This window comes from Cervus canadensis, chromosome 5 (assembly GCF_019320065.1).
Source record: "Cervus canadensis isolate Bull #8, Minnesota chromosome 5, ASM1932006v1, whole genome shotgun sequence".
Taxonomy (NCBI): Eukaryota; Metazoa; Chordata; class Mammalia; order Artiodactyla; family Cervidae; genus Cervus; species Cervus canadensis.
The window spans coordinates 45,520,148-45,541,690 of record NC_057390.1 but is presented as its reverse complement, the minus strand read 5'-3'; the positions used below and the strand labels follow the sequence as shown (position 1 = coordinate 45,541,690).

At 41.8% G+C, this 21,543-nt stretch overlaps 1 protein-coding gene across 1 annotated transcript in view; it reads right to left on the bottom strand.

Annotated features, from left to right (window-relative positions):
• The window catches only part of RMND5A (required for meiotic nuclear division 5 homolog A), a 61,542-nt gene that overhangs the window by 10,242 nt on the left and 29,757 nt on the right, over positions 1-21,543 (bottom strand). The window contains exons 3-6 of the mRNA XM_043468756.1: positions 17,082-17,216; positions 15,123-15,223; positions 1,613-1,779; positions 622-787 (exon numbers count right to left, since the gene is read on the bottom strand). Coding sequence (XP_043324691.1) covers positions 622-787; positions 1,613-1,779; positions 15,123-15,223; positions 17,082-17,216 — 569 coding nt within the window. The remainder of the gene's footprint in view (positions 1-621; positions 788-1,612; positions 1,780-15,122; positions 15,224-17,081; positions 17,217-21,543) is intronic.

Below are 21,543 nucleotides of genomic sequence, written 5' to 3'. Positions count from 1 at the left end.
AAACCGTCGCCAAGTGTGATGATCTCCTGAAACACCAACTACAGTCTTCTTCAGAAAGACGAACATTCTCTCAGCTTTGAACATCAAGAACTAGACCGCAAATTAGGCGGAACTGATCGATGCGATGAACGTTTCAAAAACAGGATACGTATATACAATGGAATATTACTCAGCTGTTAAAAAGCACAAAATTGTGCTACCTGCAGAGACAAGGATGGAGCTAGAGACTGTCACACAGAGGGAAGTAAATCAGAAAAACAAATATTGTATATATAATATATATGTATTATATATAATTTTATATATTATATTATCTAATTTATAATATATTGAATATAAATTATATATAATATATACTATGTATATAATGTATATATGTGGAATCCAGAAAAATGGTAGAGATGAGCTTGTCTGCAAAGTAGAAATAAGAGTCACAGGTGTAGAGACCAAACTTATGGATACCAAGGGGGGAAGGGGGGGATGGGATGGACTGGGAAATTAGGATCAACATATATATGCTACTATGCAAAAACAGTTAACAAACGAGAACCAACTATAGAGCACAGGGAACCCTCAAAAATCAACAACAACAACAACAACTAGACAGGGCAGTGTCCATACCTGACACTGAGCGGGGACTCCACGGAGAGCCCCAGGAGGGCACAGGCATCCCGGGTGAAGATGTCACAGATGTCAGCCCACTGGTTTGCGTCAAGCAGGTGAACATACGGTGAGTTCTCAATCCCTTGTCTCAGGTACACGAGGCTCCCCATCAAGACCTGAATGTCTAAACAGAAGCAGCAGCGATCTGGAGGTGTGAATGCTCACACTTGAAACAGAGTTTGCAAGTCATACAATGAAAAAGGCAAGAATTTCCCCAGTGGACATGGCATAAAATAACTTATTAACAATGTTTTTTAAAATTCTGGTCCTTAAGCTTGCTGTCTTTTAAAGAAACAGCATAGAGAAAAACAAGAAAAGGAAAGCACTAAATACTGAATGTATAATTATTTTATTCTCACACACAGCACAGTGTGACTGCCATCACCCAGAAGAGTAACCACTGGGTCGTAAATGGGGCCATTACCATCTTTGGCTGTAAAACTAGCCGGTCCCCTACACTGATCCCTGGGGTTCAGCGCGGGCACCCCGGGACGCCTTCAGACATCTGGCTGTGGTGACAACAGCTGCACAGGGGGCGGCGGGGGGAGCGGTGGAGCAAGGACATACTTTGTCTCCTCTTAGTTTACCACAGAATCCTCCAAAATGTAAAGTTTCTTTCTGGCTTTTCAATTAAGAGACTTTGTTTTTAAGCCTTGCTGCACCGGCTTGTAGAATCTTCGTTTCCCGACTAGGACTGAACCTGGGGCCCTTGGCAGTGAGAGCACAGAGTCCTAACCACTGGACCTTCAGGGAATTCCCTCAATCAAGAGGCTTTAATATTTTACTTCTGTTCTAGAGCCAGTCAACAGCTTTTTGAATTAAGTGATTATCATCTACAATTGTTTCCGTTTCTTAGCAAATACATGTTACATCTAGTTAAGACAAACAAATCCCAGTGGCAGCTTTAGCCCTGTTTCAACCATTAAAACCTCTCAGATGCTAGACTCACCTTTTTGATGATTTAGGGCAAACGGCTGAAAATTTTTAGCATACTGCAATGCCTCTCGCTGATTTGTAGTTCCACCCATTAACAAGCTAATAAAATAGAGTCTGTGTAGCTTAAATTCCAAGGAGCTGTTTTGGGCTATGAGCATTTCTCGGTTTGATACTGCCCATCTAAAGAAAAAGCAAAAAAATATTTAACAGTAATAAAAAGCACAGGCATGTATGTTAAAAGTGGTTTGAAACCTAACAACAAAAATGGGTTTAGTCTGCCACCTTGTGGAAGTTGGTGGTAACACCAACCCTTAGGACCAGAGACTTTGTAAAGAAAAGAAACAAACTATATACCAAAAGATGCTCTGCAGCCAGTGAAAGAAAGAAAAACATTAAATTAGATGACAATTACTATTTAATAATGTTTTACATCAATACAAGATACGATTTTGACATATTTGGAACTGTATAAGGCCACACGTTAAAGCCGATGTCACTCATGAGATTCACTACTGGCTGTCTAGATCCACTACTCTCCCTGTTAAACTGTTATATTTATAAATGTATCAGAAGATTCTGAAGGAGAATCATCTATGTTTAAATTTTCAATGAAAAGGAAATCCAAAAAAGAGGGGATATGTGTATACATATAGTTGATTCACTTGGCTGAACAGCAGAAATTAACACAACACTGCAAAGCAACTATCCTCCAATAAAAATTTAAAGGAAGCTTTCGCTGCTGCAAGATTTTGTACTACTTGCTTTTAGATTAAAAATGGTAAATATAGGTATTTCCCCTCAAGGTGCTTTTGATCTAATCAGGCAGATAAAGCTACATAAATATCATGTAGTGTGTCACAATGCCAAAAAGGCTGTACCAGCAGTGTGAGAGAACAATATGCAGTTCTGAATGATCCAAAGTACAGTGACATCAGCTCTGTAGTACAAAAAGTTGGAATAACTATCTTGAGCCGGGACTACCAGTTAAAGGTGAGCATTAAAGCAGAAAAGTCTATCAGCCAGCTGTTAAAATCAAATCTGCAAGCAAGTGGTAAGAAGCACTGCTTTATTTCTCTAAACCTAATAACATATAGAAGATGTCAGTATCACATTCTTCTCTAATCTGATCTTCAGTTAGACAAATATTCCCCATTTAACCCAATTCACTAACAACCCTCAGAAGCTAAACTGAGTTACTCTACTATTGAGTTGGCCAATATGTTTGTTCGGGTTTTACCATTAAGATGGTAAGGAAAACTCAAATGGACTTATGGGTCAATCCAATAGGAGTGTAAAATGTTTGCAGTTACGTGTAATGAATTGGCTGACTGGCATCAGACTTCCCAGACGGCACTTTCACGGATCCTGCGTGGGTGCTTGCTGCACGGTCACGTCCAACTTTCTGCAACCTACTCGACTGTAGCCCTCCAGACCCCTCTGTCCATGGGATTTCCCAGGTAAGAATACTGGAGTGAGTAGCCATTCCCATCTCCAGGGCATCTTTGCCACCCAGGGATGGAACCCAGGTCTCCTGCATTGCAAGCAGATTCTTTATGTCTGAGCCACGAGGGAAGCCCTCACTGGATCCTATCCTTCCCCAAAGGGCTGCAAATCCATATATCAATATTGTAATCAATCCGTTGATGCAGCCGCATCTTAGAGTCTAATCAAGAAGCTCCTCTGATCTCAAAATCAAAATAATTTTTAAAAATACTAATCACTTGGATCTTGGAAATATTTACTTAAATCTAAGTAAGCCTTGCATCCTTAACTGGCACTAAGGTCAATGCAGTCCAGTTGTAACACCAAGGCAGATTCTTAACCACCAGACCACCAGGGAAGTCCCCAGAATGGCAAAGTTTTTTGGGTTTTTGTTTGTTTGTTTTTACAGTCTTCAATCCAAAGCAGAAGTAAATGCTCCATCATTTAAACCACAAGCAGCTTTCTGTTCCTAGTGCAATTTACATTAAAAGGTGTTGAAGCAACAACTTGGTTTTTACATTCATAGGACTTTTCTTTTTTTTAAGAAAATATTTATTTATTTGGCTGTATCGGGTCTTAGTTGCAGCATGCGGGATCTTTAGTTGCTGGATGTGGGATCAAGTGCCCTGACCAGGGACTGAACCCAGGCCCCCTGCACTGGAAGCATGGAATCTTAGCCACTGCACCACCAGGGAAGTCCCCACAGGACTTTTCAATATGTCTCATACCACAGCTTCACGTAAGTCTAGCTCTCATCCCAGCTTCCCCTTGCTGTCATCATTTTCAAATCACCCTCAATGCCTTCAATTTCACCTCTAGTAATTCATCTCTGTTGACAGCCTATCTTTCAATGATCCCTTTCTGTAATATGTCCCGTGGGCTTATTACCAGGAGGTGAGGAGACAACAGAGCCACACCCTTGCTGTCTGAGGGTGAACGGAGTAACAGCTATGCTGTGAGCAAGCACCATGAGACTGAAGGGCAGTGATGTGACCGGCTGTGACCACGCTGCACATCTGTTATCTATGTTGTGATCCACGACTGAAAAGCTGGCAGAGAAGTCTGTATTTTATGTACCTACTCACAATATACCATGGTGACTGAAATCTGAACTGTGTTGCTGGGGAATTGGTGTTATCTCACTAAGCTGTGGTGAAATTTGGGCATCCTGGGAATTGTGCAGCGAGAACTGCCCATAGGTTTGGTAGAGAAAAGAAATAGGAGAGAAAAAAAAAAGGATTTCAGAGGCAGGGGGTTACTTTATAAAGACAAAGATGGCCTGGAGTGGTACAATGAAGAAAGAAGTTTGAGGAACTGGGTCTATCATCACTGAGGTCTCTGCCCCATCCATTCTTCTTTCTGAGAGGAGGGGAAGCTGGAAAACCCAGAGGGGAGGTTATGCAACATAGGGAAGGAGAAGAACACAGTGGCAGGCCAATAGGGTGAGCTGGAGGCATTTGTGATGTGGTGTGAAGAATTAAAGGAGGAAATTAAGAGGGCTGCTGAGAACAGAATGGAGGCAGAGAGAAGTGCATGCCAAGAAAAACATGCAAACATATTCAGACAATCTGATGCAGCAACTTGCATCACCATCAACAGCGATGCGTTTAGGTGAAGCAAAGCTGGTTTGGAGAGAACGCTTGTTCCTTCCATGAAATGAGAAGCCATGGCCCTTCTCCCAGTGTAGGGGGCAGTTGTATTTTTACAAAAGTACAATGGAATAAACTGAGTACCTGAGAACAGAACTGAAAAATTCAAGGCCCAGGCTCAATTACCACATTTTCTATAAGTTTCCTAATAATCTCTTCACCCACTGAAATCTAGATGATTTTTTTTCTGAACCTCTCTCAGCTCTTGACACAATCCACTTGTGACGATGGTCTCTTAAGGTGGCGTTCTGCCTTGCTCAGCTCGGCACCCCACCTACTTTGAAGGGGCACAAGATAGAGCAGGTCAGTAGAGCCAAATGTCATTGTTGTTAGTCGCTAAGTCATGTCCGACTCTTTGCGACCCATGGACTATATAGCCTGCCAGGCTCCTCTGTCCGTGGGATTTCCCAGGCAAGACTACTGGAGAGGGTTGCCATTTCCTTCTCCAAACATGCATGGATGTAAATGCTGGCTCTGTGGTGTGAATCGTGGTGATCTGTTACTTAAAGCACTCACATCCATTTCCTTACTATAAAATGGGGACAACTCACAGGGTTATGAGCATTAAATGAGGAGGCAAGTTAAAGCAGTGAGCCCAGAGACAGGCACAAATTGACAATAATAAGCTAATTAAGATGTGTTTACTGAATAGATATGCATACTACTCTCTAAAGTCATTAATCAGTTCAGTCACTCAGTCATGTCCGACTCTTTGCGACCCCATGAATCGCAGCTCACCAGGCCTCCCTGTCCATTACCAACTCCTGGAGATTACTCAAACTCATGTCCATCAAGTTGCTGATGCCATCAAGCCATCTCATCCTCTGTTGTCCCCTTCTCCTCCTGCCCCCAATCCCTCCCAGCATCAGGGTCTTTTCCAATGAGTCAACTCTTCACATGAGGTGGCCAAAGTATTGGAGTTCCAGCTTCAGCATCAGTCCTTCCAATCAACACCCAAGACTGATCTCCTTTAGGATGGACTGGTTGGATCTCCTTGCAGTCCAAGGGACTCTCAAGAGTCTTCTCCAACACCACAGTTCAAAAGCATCAATTTTTCGGCACTCAGCTTTCTTCACAGTCCAACATCCATACATGACCCCTGGAAAAACCATAGCCTTGACTAGATGGACCTTTGTTGGCAAAGTAATGTCTCTGCTTTTTAATATGCTATCTAGGTTGGTCATAACTTTCCTTCCAAGGAGTAGTCATCTTTTAATTTCATGGCTGCAATCACCATATGCAGTGATTTTGGAGCCCAAAAAAACAAAGTTAGCCACTGCTTCCACTGTTTCCCCAATCTATTTCCCATGAAGTGATGGGACCAGATGCCATGATCTTAGTTTTCTGAATGTTGAGCTTTAAAGCCAACTTTTTCACTCTCCTCTTTCACTTTCATCAAGAGTCATTAATAAGAAAGTGACAATCTAAAAGTTACTTGGGCACTTCCATATAATACTCAATGTTACTTTGGTTTTTCTAGGAACAACTCTCTGGGAATCAGCATGTACCACCTAACTCCCTTCAAAAATTTTTGAAGTTTTCTTCACTAGAAGTTCACACTGAATATGTGGGTGTTTGATTCAGTGAGCAGGAGTAAGGGGTAGAAGACAGTCACCACATTAATTAACCTGAAAACCATCAAATCCAAAAATAATGAAGCACATGAAACAACAAAAACACAAAACTACATTCAGCACCAAAAACTACTTGTCTACACAGCACCAGAAGACACACGACAGAAAGACAAAAAAACCAGTTAATAAAGGAATGGGGTGCTGTATTCTGGTTCATGGCACTTCGGGCAGAAGACTTCTGATCTTTCATTTTTTTAAAACACTACTATTGCTGCTAAGTCGCTTCAGTCATGTCCGACTCTGTGCGACCCCATAGACGGCAGCCCACCAGGCTCCGCCATCCCTGGGATTCTCCAGGTAAGAACACTGGAGTGGGTTGCCATTTCCTTCTCCTTTCAAAACACTAACACCCACTAAAGGCAGAGGAACCAGAGATCAAATTGCCAACATCCGCTGGATCACTGAAAAAGCAAGAGAGTTCCAGAAAAACATCTATTTCTGCTTTAGTTACTATGTGAAAGCCTTTGACTGTGTGGATCACAATAAACTGTGGAAAATTCTGAAAGAGATGGGAATACCAGACCACCTGACCTGCCTCTTGAGAAACCTGTATGCAGGTCAGGAAGCAACAGTGAGAACTGGACATGGAACAACAGACTGGTTCCAAATAGGAAAAGGAGTACGTCAAGGCTGTATATTGTCACCCTGCTTATTTAACTTATACGCAGAGTACATCATGAGAAACGCTGGGCTGGAAGAAGCACAAGCTGGAATCAAGATTGCCGGGAGAAATATCAATAAACTCAGACATGCAGATGACACCACCCTTATGGCAGAAAGTGAAGAAGAACTAAAGAGCCTCTTGATGGACGTGAAAGAGGAGAGTGAAAAAGTTGGCTTAAAGCTCAACATTCAGAAAACTAAGATCATGGCATCTGGTCCCATCATTTCATGCCAAATAGATGGGGAAACAGTGGAAACAGTGAGAGACTTTATTTTTCTGGGCTCCAAAATCACTGCAGATGGTGACTGCAGCCATGAAATTAAAAGACGCTGACTCCTTGGAAGGAAAGTTATGACCAACCTAGACAGCATATTAAAAAGCAGAGACATTAATTACTTTGTCAACAAAGGTCCGTCTAGTCAAGGCTATGGTTTTTCCAGGGGTCATGTATGGATGTGAGAGCTGGACTATAAAGAAAGCTGAGCACCAAAGAATTGATGCTTTTGAACTGTGGTGTTGGAGAAGACTCTTGAGAGTCCCATGGACAGCAAGGAGATCCAACCAGTCCATCCTAAAGGAGATCAGTCCTGGGTGTTCATTGGAAGGACTAATGTTGAAGCTGGAACTCCAATATTTTGGCCACTTGATGCAAAGAGCTGACTCATTGGAAAAGACCCTTATGCTGGGAAAGATTGAGGGTAGGAGGAGAAGGGGATGACAAGAGGATGAGATGGTTGGATGGCATCACCGACTCAATGGACATGGGTTTGGGTGGACTCTGAGAGTTGGTGATGGACAGGGAGGCCTGGCGTGCTGCGGTTCATGGGGTTAAAGAGAGTCAGACAGAAATGAGCAACTGAACTGAACTGAACACCCACCACACTATAACCAGCTTCCCTGGTGGCTCAGATGGTAAAGAATCTGCGTGCAATGCAGGAGACTGGGGTTTGATCCCTGGGTCAGGAAGACGCCCGGGAGAAGGGAATGGCTACCCACTCCAGTATTCTTTCCTGGAGAATTCTATGACAGAGGAGCTGGCAGGCCACAGTTCATGGAGTTGCAAACAGTCAGACACGACTGAGCGACTAACATTAACAAACACACACATGCACGCACACTATAACCAGCAAGCTAAATGTAACTGTTCAGGTAAATTATTAGCTTTACTGTAGTTTGAAAAAAAAAAATTTGCTCCCAAATCTCCCAGGGTTCACCACAACAGCACCTCCAGCTGTGGAACCATTCCGGGTTTAGAGAAACACTGCAAACCAGACAAAATGACACCCAGTTAAGGTCACCTATGTCACAGTTCTGTTCACTGTAGTGCTAATAAACAGACCTACTGGGCCTCTTCCATAAAAAGACTGCAAAACACCACCACTTACTTAGGTGATGAAGTCAGAGGCAACCCACATCCACGCAATTATCACACAGAAACGGGAAGTACTCATTATCTTCACTGTCAGGCCTCCAAAGGGACTTGGCCCATTGTTCGTTTCATGTTTAGCATTTCCTTATTAATCCAAAAATAATTAAAACAAGATTCCACCTTCAAGAGAGCTGTTCCTTCCCAGGATTAACTGACAGCTCTGGTCTGTTTACCCTTCTCCTCCCACCATCCTGCCGGCCTGGGTAGGTTTCTATTTCTGCTTGGTGTTGTTCTGTTGCTAAGTCGTGTGCGACTCTTTGCGACTCCATGGACTGCAGCACGCCAGGCTTCCTTGTCCTTCACTATCTCCCTGAGTTTGCTCAAACTCATGTCCACTGAGCCAGTGATGCCATCCAACTACCTCATCCTCCTGCCCTCAATCTTTCCCAGCATCAGTCTTTTCCAATGAAAAATGCCTCTTGCCAGTTCCTACGGCACATTCCATTACGATCTTTCAGAGCATTTTTTTTTCCCTTTTGAGCTTTTTGTTTTGTTTTGGGGTACAGCTGATTAACAATGCTGTGACAGTTTCGGGTGAACAGTGAAGGGACTCAGCCATACATACACATGTACCCATTCCCCCCCAAATCTCCTCCCACCCGGGCTGCCACGTAACACTGAGCAGAGTTCCACGTGCTGAACAACAGGTCCTTGTTGGTTATCCATTCTAAACAAAGCAGTGCGTCACGTCCATCCCAAACTCCCTGACTATCCCTCCCCTCCGGCAACCATAAGTTCACTGTCTAAGTCTCACAGCATTTCTTAAAAGGCTCACAAATATCTCCTTTTTCTATCTATCTTGGGGCTATCTTCCTGGGGGTAAAAGCGGAAGGGAAATGAGTGGCAGGCGTTTACTCCAAGGGGGAGACTTGGCCAATGTTACTGGTGACCAAATCAAGGGCTTAAAACATTCAGAGATTGGTGAAAACCAAAGTTCAGCCCAAAACAGTGAGGAACCCTATCATTTTGCTCTGAGGTTACTGGCAAATGGTAACTCCTCAGGTATGAGTTGAATCCATCGCTGGGACTACTAACATTTCACTCATCTCAGAGCTAGTGTGAATCTCTGTCCTTCTTACATGCTATTTAAGAAACCACACAAAGGGCAATGATTCACATTTGAACCTCTATAAACCACCACATTCACACTTAACTTTTACATGAGGGTCTTAGTCACGCAGAGTGTGGTGGGCATGTTATGTGTGGCCAGCCTGTTGGACAGTACAGTTCTGCAGACTGTTGATTTTTTAATAAAGTACTTAAATATGACATTGTCTTATTTAATGCTAATTTCCCACCACAAAACCAAGTGTTTGATAAGCCTAAATTAATAACACATCAGCATTTTATAAGAACAAATTCCAGAGTCTCCAATAGCTCCCCTCCTGGCCCAGTTCAGCTCCTTATTCTTTTAAACACTTCCTCTCAGGGATGATTTATTTCAATTTTCCTTTCTTTTAAAAAGAAGATTCTCAGTCTTTCTGTAGTCATGGTTTGCCCACTGGTTTCCAATAATCCTCAAGTCCTTGGTGACGATGGATCCAGATAAGAGATGGCCATGTCTCTTCCTCCTCCTGAGAAGCACTGACTGTCCTTGCAACGTCATGCAAACTTTGGCCAGACAACAGAAAATGATGTCCTCACACCAGATTTTTTTTTTTCCCTTTTGGCCTTTATATTCCATTGACCTTTCTTCTCTCCTGTCTTCTTTCCACTGGGCACCTCTTTCCATTTTCAATTAGTTTTTTTTTTTAACAGAGTTGCTCTTTCTTCACTGGATTCAGTGCATGGACACAGTGAGTTAAAACTGTATCCCATCCCTCAACTTACCTCTTCAGCCCATTCAGAATTAAAAAGAGCCAGCACTCAGACGATATAGAATCCACCTGCAATGCAGGAGACCCGGGTTCGATCTCTGGGTTGGGAAGATCCCCTGGAGAAGGGAATGGCTACCTACTCTAGCATCCCCTTCCTGAGAACTCCCATGGACAGAGGAGTCTGGCAGGCTGCAGTCCATGAGGTTGGAAAGAGTCGGACGTGACTGAGCAACTAAGCATGCACACACCACTCAACAAAACCAAAAACGAAGAAAACAAATCTGTGGTTCTATGTGGCTATTAAAAGTACCTGAGTCAGCAAGACTGCCACCTGCAGGAAGACAAAACTAATAACAAAAACAACAGCTTAATTACTGTTGCTCTCTTTTCTAGTAGTAGTCAAGGCTCCATGACCAGACATCTTGTTGGCTTTTCTAAAACTTTTCTAAAACCTCCATTTTCTAAAACTTTTCTCAGCTTATAAATAGTGTTTTAGTCACTGATACCACAATTTCTCTAATTCCAGCAAGTAATTTCTTCACTTCAGAAGCACTGTTCACACACACCGCCAAGAAACCACAATGGCAAGCTCACCTCACACCCCTCTGTGGTTTTTACTTCTAGCTTCACCTAGTTGGTAGGCTTAGAAATGGAGTCCTCTCATATTTCAAAGCTTGCCTGTACTGTTCATGGCCTGTTCAATCTAAAACTCTGCAGTAGTCTAGACTAAATACTCTTTCTTCTGTGAAAAAATTCTAGAACATCTCTCTGTATTATAATCATTCAATTAGTTTGTTTCCTTATGGCATTCCCTGACGCTTTGCAAACAGAACTTCAAATTCCTCTAAACAAGTGCTATGAGGCCCCTGGGCCTGCTTTGGGTGTTCGAAGAAAAAGAAAATGGGTTTCCAAGTACGCAAGGTTGAAAGTCAAATTCTAGACCATGGCAAACCCACCAAGGCAATATTACTTTCTGAAACATCTTTAGGAAGGCAACCATCTGGCTTCCCCTCAAGATAGCACTTTCAAAATGTCAACAACCTGGTACATGTCTACCAGGACAGTTTCTATTTTTCTAATTTTCTCCATCTCATCATATTAAGTTACTGTTATTCTCCCATGAACACTAGTTATTTTTGACTTTGCTTCTATCTGCCACATGAAGGAGGAAGTCATGTTTCTTCAAAGTTCTTCTTCAAATTATTCCATCATTTATTGAATGCCTACAATGAAATAAGCACTCTGCGAGGTGCCAGAAGGAACTCAAAAAATAGGGTGATCTGAGTGAGGAGAAAAATCTGCACACAAACTCAGAAATACAGGGGCAGGAACAAAAGAGTACGCAGGATCCTGACTGTATATATAATTAGCTGTTCTTCTGTCGCTTCTCTCAGCCCTAACATCTTTCTTTACCACCTTCTTTCCACTGTCTTTTACTGGTTGCAATTAATAGCTAACAACGCTCACCAGACTTCCTTCTCATCTAGTCCTTCCATCCAGTCAACTCCAGACATATTAATCTTTCTGGTTGGCCTCTGCCTCAACTGCCGAGGCTGCCTGGAGGAACTGCTGCAGTCTTTCACCTTCTTCTTCCTCTCCTGGGTGGTTCCACAATGCTTCCAGGTACAAAGAAAAGATGCCACACATGAAATATGGAAGATTCTCTCCAGTGTTTCTGAACCAGAATCCTGGAAACTCATGTCCCACATTTTTAAATTTTTCATTCAAGCTGAGTACGTGGGTGCTTGCCCACATGGGTGCTATGTGCTCAGTGGCTCAGCTGTGTCTGACTCTTTGCAGTCCTATGGACTGTAACCCAACAGGCTCCTCTGTCCATGGGATTTTTCAGGCAAGAATACTGGAGTGGGTTGCCATTTCCTCCTCCAGGGGATCTTCCTGACCCATGGATCGAACCTGCGTCTCATGAGTCTCCTGCTTTGGCAGGCTGATTCTTTACCACTGAGCCACCTGGGAAGTCCAAACCTTGCCCATAAAAGATGCTGAGTAAATATTTGCATCCAACAATAACTGGCAAGAATTGGAAAAGTTTGAGTTTCTGTAACGGATATTTGTATTAAACTAACACTTTCCAAACTTACGGGTCTCCCGCATTTGGAGGAGGATTCTTTACCATCTGAGCCACCAAAGAAACCCCTACAGTTCCACAGATCTTCAATTTTGTGAGTTTTATTTAGCAGGTGTTATTGGGGGTGAAAGGAGAGAAGGATTCTTTGGTTAAATATGCACAGGAAACACGGATTTCACAGAGTTAAATGAGTTTCTTTATCATAGAACTGCAGATGGCCCATCTAGTATGCTAAAGTGAATCTGTTAGAGGACAGTAGTAGAGACTATCACATGAAGCTTTCCTTAATTAACCTTCTGACTCCATATCCTTTTTTCCCATGGAGCATCTTTCAGGCTCAATTCCTCCTCTGTAAACTGAGTACTTACTTATAGGGTTATTATGAGGACTGAATAAGTTAATACATACAAAACGCTTAGAACAACGGGAGGCATATATTAATAATAAGCACTCCAAGAGAGATAACTGTAATTAACACTATATCCCACGTGCAGATATTTAACATGGCACTATTCCCAGAAAAATGTAACAAGAAAATTTTTACTGTACAGTTGGCCTTCAGCATCCACTGCTGCAGAACCTCAAATACAAAGGGCCAAAGATAACAAGCCATTTTACATAAAGGACTTGAGCATCTGTGAGTTTTGGTATCCATAGCGGTTTCTAGAACCAATGTCTCATGGATACTAAGAGACGACTGCAGAGAAATTTCCACTGTTACTGCCAGGCAGATGGAATAAGTCCTTCTTTTGCCTGAGAGGCACTGCTTAAGGCTACAAATAACAAAAGACATTTACAGAAATAACTTATATAAATATAGTTATCAGTAAGAAACTTGAGATCTTACAGAAAAAGTACACAGTTAAAAGGGTCTTATGAATTTTCTGCAGTCTAAAAGGAAAAAACCTTGAGTAGTTTGAGGGCTAAGGCAGTCCAAATACTTAGTATAGTCTCTGATACATAGTAATAAGCACTCAATAAAAGTCTGATGAAAAATCTGAGAAATTAATGGATAAATGAATACTACCTCAATTAACAACTTACGTATCATTTCTAAATCACTATAAAACAACTGAGAAACCCATCACATTTTTATATTTAGGCTCCCTCACTCTCCTTTATAGAGTTTAATCATTTAGATGGAATATGAAAGTAGAGACAAGAGTGACTGCCATATTTTAAGAGGGTGTTTGAGGCATTTGATTAAATTTCCTCTTATAAGGGTGTATCACAATAAAAACTGCTAAAAAATCAATTATAAAAATAAACTATACAAGTGATATGCATAGTACACAGTGGTGTTGGGTGACATTTATATCTTTAAAGAATTAAAATAAATGAGCTACCTGATATTTATAATTTATACAGAAATTTGTAATTTATAAATTTACATAGGACACTATCTCTGTCAGGGCTTCCCTATAGCTCAGTTGGTAAAGAATCCGCCTACAATGCAGGAGACCTCAATTCGATTCCTAGGTCGGGAAGATCTGCTGGAGAAGGAATCCACTACTCACTCCAGTCTTCTTGGGCTTTCCTTGTGGCTCAGTTGGCAAAGAATCCGCCTGCAATGTGGAAGACCTGGGTTTGATCCCTGGGTTGGGAAGATCCCTTGGAGAAGGGAAAGGCTACCCACTCCAGTATTCTGGCCTGGAGAATTTCATGAACTGTTTAGTCCATAGAGTTGCAAAGAGTCAGACACAACTGAGCAACTTTTACTTCTTACTATCTCTGCCTGTTCATCTAGTCTGGTTTTAGAACTTTCAGAATTTCCTAAGAACCGAGAAATGATGAGAAACAGAAAAAAACTAAGCTATAAAGATTCAAACGGGTTACGGAAGGATAAAAGGTGTATTTTATAAAACTCATCAAGGATCTTCCCAACTGTATTTCCCCCTGATAATAATGCTCTCACATATTTCCAGTTTTAAAATACTGCAATTCTAAGGCTGTGCCCTCACAACAATATCACTGCTTCTATTACCCAGATTCTTTCTTTTACTTTGTAACTTTTCTTCCTTTCCTTTCTTCCTTTTTAAAACAAATAAGTGATTATCATCACATTAAAAAATTCCAGGACAGGGGTCACAAACCATGGCCACAGGCCAAACAGGACTTGCTGTCTATTTCATATGCCACATGGCCAAGGTGGGTTTTGTTGTTTGGTTTTTTTTTTTTTTAAGTTTTTAAAAGGTTATAAAATGAAATAAAGAAAAACATCCAACAGAGACCATACGTGGCTTGCAAAGCCTAAAATATTTATATGGCTCTTTATGAAAAACTTTCCTTGACCCTGTTCTAGGATAATACTTAACAGAGCTAACCCAGTAATTTCATAGAATTCACATCAATGACAAGTTCACAGTGAACTATTTTATGATGGTAATTAGAGTAAAACTCTGCAACGTTTGTTCTCTTCATGTACACCAAACCTCACACATTATGGAAGTTCAAATATCAAATTCAGATCCCCTGAACAACAGTCCTTCAGTTATAAAACTAGTCTGGCTACAGGAAACCCTCTTCTCTCATGGGAATTCAGACCAACTGATAAGTGAAATGAGTGTTAACCATTTTCTCAAATTGCATATCCCCCAAATTCACTCGACTAAAAGAAATAAAATAATTCTCCCTTGATTACTCTGAAGTCTACCCCACATGTGATTAAGAAGAAAGATCTCAAAATCTTCAATGTGTTTTCTAATTCCTTTCTTACAGAGTTCTCGCAAAGGATTCAAAGGAAAACAAACTCAGTAACTCACTCCAGAGCAGGTCTCAGAACTCGGACTTTTAACGCTTCTAATATTCGATTTAACTCCACAAATGGTTCTTTCTGGCTTGGGTCTACAGAAAGACCAGACTCCTGAAAAAAATCAAAAGAATTTTTGTTAGCAAAAGTCAGAGTAAAGAGATACCATAAAAGCATATTCTACATTATAAAATGTGAGATAAATCATTAAAGATAGTTTCTTTTTAACATATACTTCTCTGGCAGAGACTGAGGACTAAGCCCCAGTATCCCTCTTCCTCCTTTCCTGTGATAGTAAACCCCATATTTTAGCTGGGCACGTAAGCATATGCAATAAAGTTGGGCTTTGCAAAATCTAAGTTCTGGCCAATGAAACACAAGCACATGTCTTTGCCCCTTCCTGGAAAACAAAGAAGTTAAGCTGGGGTTCTGGCTACCCTGGACCATGAGGACAGGGGTCACCTTAGAAACAGCAGAGCTAAAAGGAGCTGAGATCCCTAAGAGTTTCATGGTGTGTGGCTACCATATATGTCATGGGTGGCTTACTATCTCTTATTTTTGTGTAAGAGAAATAAACTTCATTTTTGTTTAAGCCATTGGTATTTTGGGTCTCTGATACTTGTAAACAAACAATCTTAAATGACACAATTTATTTTAGGAAATTTATATGGACACAGAATCCTGTAATGTACAGAGGAAGACTTGAGTTACTACTTACCTAAATTGTTTAAAATAGCAAAGTCTTAAGATTAGAGGTCTGGTTTACAGACTAGCTTTAAATTATTTAAACCATATGGTCCTTCACTCTTCTAAATGGAAAATACAACAGCACAAAGTGTAAGCCACAGAACAGAGTTTGAAGACACGTGAACTGGAACTGAATCCAAGTTCCTCCACTAAGAACCTGTATGGCCTTGGGCAGGTTATTTCTCTAGACCTCAGATTCCTCATCTGTAGAATGGGGAAAATAATTTCTTCTTCACACGGTTGCAGTAAGGAGTAAAGGCAGGGCTTGGCTGGTGGTAAATACTTAATACATATTATGCTGATATTATGACTACGTGGTATTGGTAAACTGTTCTAAGTTCATGTCTAATAGGAATAAAAGACAAAAGCTGCTCACTTAAAGTAAATTTTAGCTTGAAATTCATTTGATAAAGTTCTTTAAATTGGGCCAGATTAGAAGAGTAAATATAATCCTCTTTGTCCTCCAGAAGAAGTATACTTCTCTGGTATACTAACTTTCCTATCAAAGAGATGTTTTATGGCACTAGTGGTAAAAAAAAAAAACCCACCAACCAATGCACGAGACGTTAAGAGAAAAGGGTTCAATCCCCTGGGTCGGGAAAATCCTCTGGAGGAAGAAATGATAACCCACTCCAGTATTCTTGGAGAATCCCATGGACAGAGGAGCCTGGTGGGCTACAGTCCACAGGGTTGGAAAGAGTCAGACGTGACTAAAATGACTGAGCATACACAGTACTATATTTAAGAGGTAACAAGTAGGAACCTACTGTATACCACAAGGAACTCTATTTGGTGCTCTGTAATGAGCTGTATGGAAATGGAGTCTGGAAAAGAGTGGATATACATACGGCTGACTTATTTTGCTGAACAGCAGAAACTAATGCAACACTGTAAATCAACGGTACAATAATAAAAAAAAAAGATTTAAAAAATTACGTAAAATGCACTGGCTCCCTCCCAAAAAACAAAAGAGGAGCTGTTTGGAAAAGCAGCATCACTTCTGACCCTTGACTGATGACCTGGGACCAACATTCTGGGGCAAGAATAAGGAAATAATTTGAATAGCAAGTTCTAGGACTATAATTTTTAACCAAGTTTAAAAAAAAAAAGAGAGAGACTTCCTTGTAAACTGAGGTCAGCACTGGTGATTAAAATGCAACAATCTACCTACAGCTAGAAGACTTAAAAACTGCAAGAATCTCCCTTGTTTTCATTTCATCCTCACCTGGCAGAGCTCCTCAGCAACATCTAGCATTCCTTGTCTGAAGAAGTGCTCCACCATCACCTCATTGAGTAGCCTCTGGCTGTCTGCCTGCCAGCAGCCGTCTATCCCCACACTGCTGATGTCGGAATCGAAATTCTGAAAGACAAGACAGCGAGTCATGAATTGACCAGGATGCATCACTTGATACGTTCTCACCCCGCCTACCTTAACAGAAACCACCACCTTTATTTAACTCTGCGACACCTCCAATAAGTCCCCAATTCCAATCTGTCTGCAGCCTATGACAGGAAGCAGTCTTTCCACTGTTCTTTTCTGAAACCCCCACTCTATTTCATTATTGCTGCAAGGGTAAATGTTTTCACTTTTTGAGGGTATTCTGGAAAAATAAACTTTATAATGATTCTGTAAATAAACTGATTTCTAGGCATTATATGACAGCAATATTTTCACAGGTGTGCAGTGATAATTGTAAAAGCATGTTCAATGCAGCATTGTCTAATAGGAAAAAAAGAAGAGCCATTATATCCAACATAGGATTATTCAATAATCCTTGGCCCATCCCAACAACTGCAGTGCCGGGGGTGGGGGTGGGGGGGCGGTTGGGGAAAAGAGACTGGACAGATGGCTCAGAGAGCAGGCTCTGGAGCCAGTCCACCAGGGTCTGGATCCTGGTTCCATCTAACTAGCTGTGTGATCTTGGCTAAATCACTCAAGGTATTTGAGCCTCAGCTTAAGGAGAGAAAATACTTTTATGGACTTAACTGTATCCTCTCACAATCCCGGTGTTCAAGTCCTAACTCCCAGCACCTTATAAAGTTAAAATGAGACCATTTTGAGCCCTAATCCAATACGACTCTTGTCTCAGGTGGCACCAGTGGTAAAGAACCCATCTGCCAATGCAGGAGACTTAGAGACACAGGTTGGATCCCTGGGTCGGGAAGATCCCCTGGAGGAGGAAATGGCAAACCCACTCCAGTATCTCTGCCTGGAGAATCCCATGGACAGGAGGGCTACAGTCCACAGGGCTGCAAAGAGTCAAATACGACTGAAGCGACTGAGCATGCACGCACACGGGGGAGACAGGTGCAGAAGGAAGACCACCTGTTACAGGCTGATGTCTCTGTCCCTCCCAAATTCCTACTTCAAAGCCCTAGAAACCAGTGTGGCTGTTTTTGGAGACAGAGTCTGAGAGAAGGTAATAAAGGTTAAATGAAATAAGGGTGGCGCCCTCATCCAGTAGGGCCAGCGTTCTCATGAGACAAGGAACAAACACCAGGACTCGCTTGTTCTCTCTCCACCACATGAGGGCCCAGGGAGAAGGTGCTCATCTGCCAGCCAGGAAGAAGGCTGCCTGCCCTCAACAGGCAGCGAATTGCCCAGCACCTTGATCTTGGATTTCCCAGTCTCTACAACCAGAAGCAAATAAACTTTTGTTGTGTAAATGGAATTTTGTCATGGCAGCCCAAGCAGATAAAGACACCACGTGGTAACATGAAGAAAAGATGGCTATCTACAAATCAGGGAGAAAGGCCCCAGAAGAAACCAACCCTGCCTGCCACACCTTGATCAGGAACTTATAGTCTCTCCAAATCAGTGGGGAAAAGAATGTCTGTGTAAGTCACTCAGTCTGTGGTACTCTGTCACAGCAGCTCTTGGAAACTAATATGCTCCCTTATTGGTGCTTCCCTGGTGGCTCAGACAGTAAAGCGTCTGTCTGCAATGCTGGAGACCTGGGTTCGATCCCTGGGTCGGCAGGATCCCCTGGAGAAGGAAACAGCAACCCACTCCAGTATTCTTGCCTGGAAAATCCCATGGACAGAGGAGCCTGGTAGGCTACAGTCCATGGGGGTCGCAAAGAGTTGTACACAACTGAGCGACTTCACTTCACTTCACTTATTGGTGCAATGAAATGGTAGTTGCTACTCTGTTAGTATTACTATTAACAATTTAAAAGTAAGGTTCATTGCTCTGTATCTACTAACATAGAAAAATGTTCTTACCCTTAAGTGAAAAAAAAAACCAACTTCTACAAAAATTATGACACCATTTCTTTTTTTTTAATGACACCATTTCTGTTTTAAAAAAAGCTTACAAATGCTCACAGAACAAATGTGAAAAGAATATATAAAGTACTAGCAGAGATTATCACTGGAGATAACCACTCTTACACAAATAGCAAACATTCCTTTTATAGCAAGCTAAAGGATTTCGTCAAAATCTATTACAAACAGAGAGGGTGTTGAAGGTTCTGGTTCTGGGTAAGATCAAGCAAGTACACCCCACCCTGTCTCTCTGAATGCAGTTCCAAAATCAGGACTGAATGGATTGGCTACTCGAGGCCAACTCTGAACAGCAGTAAGTGGAATGGGGAAGAAGGCAAAGAACTGAAGGTGAACTTACTACTTTCCTCCCTCCAACATCTATCTCTCAGTCTGGAGGTAGTACAACCAAAATCCACACCTCCAGGAGAAGCCCTCCAGGGCTCGCATGAGGAACAGGAGTGGGTTTTCCTATCACGTAGAAGGGGACGGAAATAAATCACATGCTTTCTTCCCTCCATTTTCTTGCACCCCTAGCTCAAGGCAGTCTGCAGTTAAGCTTCTGTTGTGAGTAAGGAGCATTTGTGAGCTTTTTTTTTTTTTTTTTCCGAACAGAAATGGTGTCACAAAAAAAAGAAGAAATGGTGTCGTAATTTTCACAGCAGTGCCTAGATTATATTTGATTGAATTAAGTAGGAAACAAGACTCGGCAGATCTTCAGAACTCTGCACGTATTAAGTCAGTCATGTCCGACTCTTTGCAATCCCATGGACAGTAGTCCACCTGGCTTTTCTGTCCATGGGGGTTCTCCAGGCAAAAATACTGGAGTGGGTTGCCATCCCCTCCTCCAGAGGATCTTCCCGATCCAGTGATCAAACCCACTTCTCTTATGTCTTCTGCACTTGCAAGCAGATTCTTTACCACTAGCACCACCTGGGAAATCCACCACAGTAGGCAAGTTAAAACTCTGAGGGAAGGGATCTTTTCTCTCCAATCAGAGGAGCGATGGTCCCAAGAAGGGGGGGCCAAAACTCCTCTCGCATCTTTTCTCTCTGTCCCTCTACCTCGTAGCCCCAGATACAGGCAGAATTATGATAAAATACAGGTGATCAGGGTATATCACCTGATGCAAAGAACTGACTCATTGGAAAAGACCTTGATGCTGGGAAAGATTTGAAGGCAGGAGAAGGGGATGACAGAGGATGAGATGGTTGGACGGCATCACCGACTTGATGGACATGAGTTTGAGTAAGATCCGGGAGTTGGTGATGGACAGGGAAGCCTGGCGTGCTGCAGTCCATGGGGTCACAAAGAGCTGGACACAGCTGAGTGACTGAACTGAACTGATCAGGGTATATAAAGCCCAGTTCTCTGGCTGGATGACTAAATAGGAAGCTCCCGAGAACCCTAAAGTAGCAGGGAGATCAGAGAGAGGAAGAAACTCAGAAAAGTAACACTCCCATCCAGAGCTGTTTACGAACCCCCAGGCTTGCCCTCAAGTGGCACAGGCAGGGTCTGACCCTCAGCAGCACAGCACAGACTTTGAAAGGGGAACTAGGAGTCAGACCTGGCTTCCAGGTCCTAGAATGACAAGACACATCTGAACAGCTCTGTAAAGGCTTTGGAAATATTGAAACTACAACTCAGAGAAGACTCGCCATAACTTATAGTTTGAGCCCAACCAGGTAGTGACCACTAAAACAAAACTTAAAAAAACTCAGTGGATGGGGACTTCCCTGGTGGTCCAGTGTCTGGCTACAACTCCTTGCTCCCAATGCAAGGGGCCTGGGTTCAATCCCTGGTTAGGCAACTAAGGTCTCCCATGCTGCAACTAAGACACAGCACAGCCAAATAAGTAAAATTTTTTTTTAAAAACCTCAGAGGAAAAAAAAAAAAAAAACCTCACAGGATGTACTTAACAGCAGAATAGAGGTGAACAGCACAAAAGTCAGTGGAGATCCATAGAAATGATCTAATTTGAACAACCAAATAAAAATTGAAAAAAAAACCCAACAAAACAATGAATAGGACCTCAGGGACCTGTAGGACAATAACAAAAGATCTAACACTATGTCAGTGATTTGCTAGAGGAAGAAGAGTGTAGTGCAGGAAAAAAAAAATTTTTTTTTTTAACATTTCCCAACTTTGTCAAGACATAAATCTACAGATTCAAGAAGCTCAGCAAATTCCTAGAAGAATAAATTCAAAGAAATCCAAACTCAGACATCTCAGAATCAAAGCGCTAAAAATTAAAGACGAAGAAAAATTTTGAAAGTAGCTAGGGAAAATTGATACATTGCTTATAGGGGAAACTATAATTCAAATGACTACAGATTTCTCAACTAAAAATCTTAATTTATATACTTAAAAAATAATTGTAATATATAGTGGAACCATATGCAACTTTGTTCTGTATTTTCCAA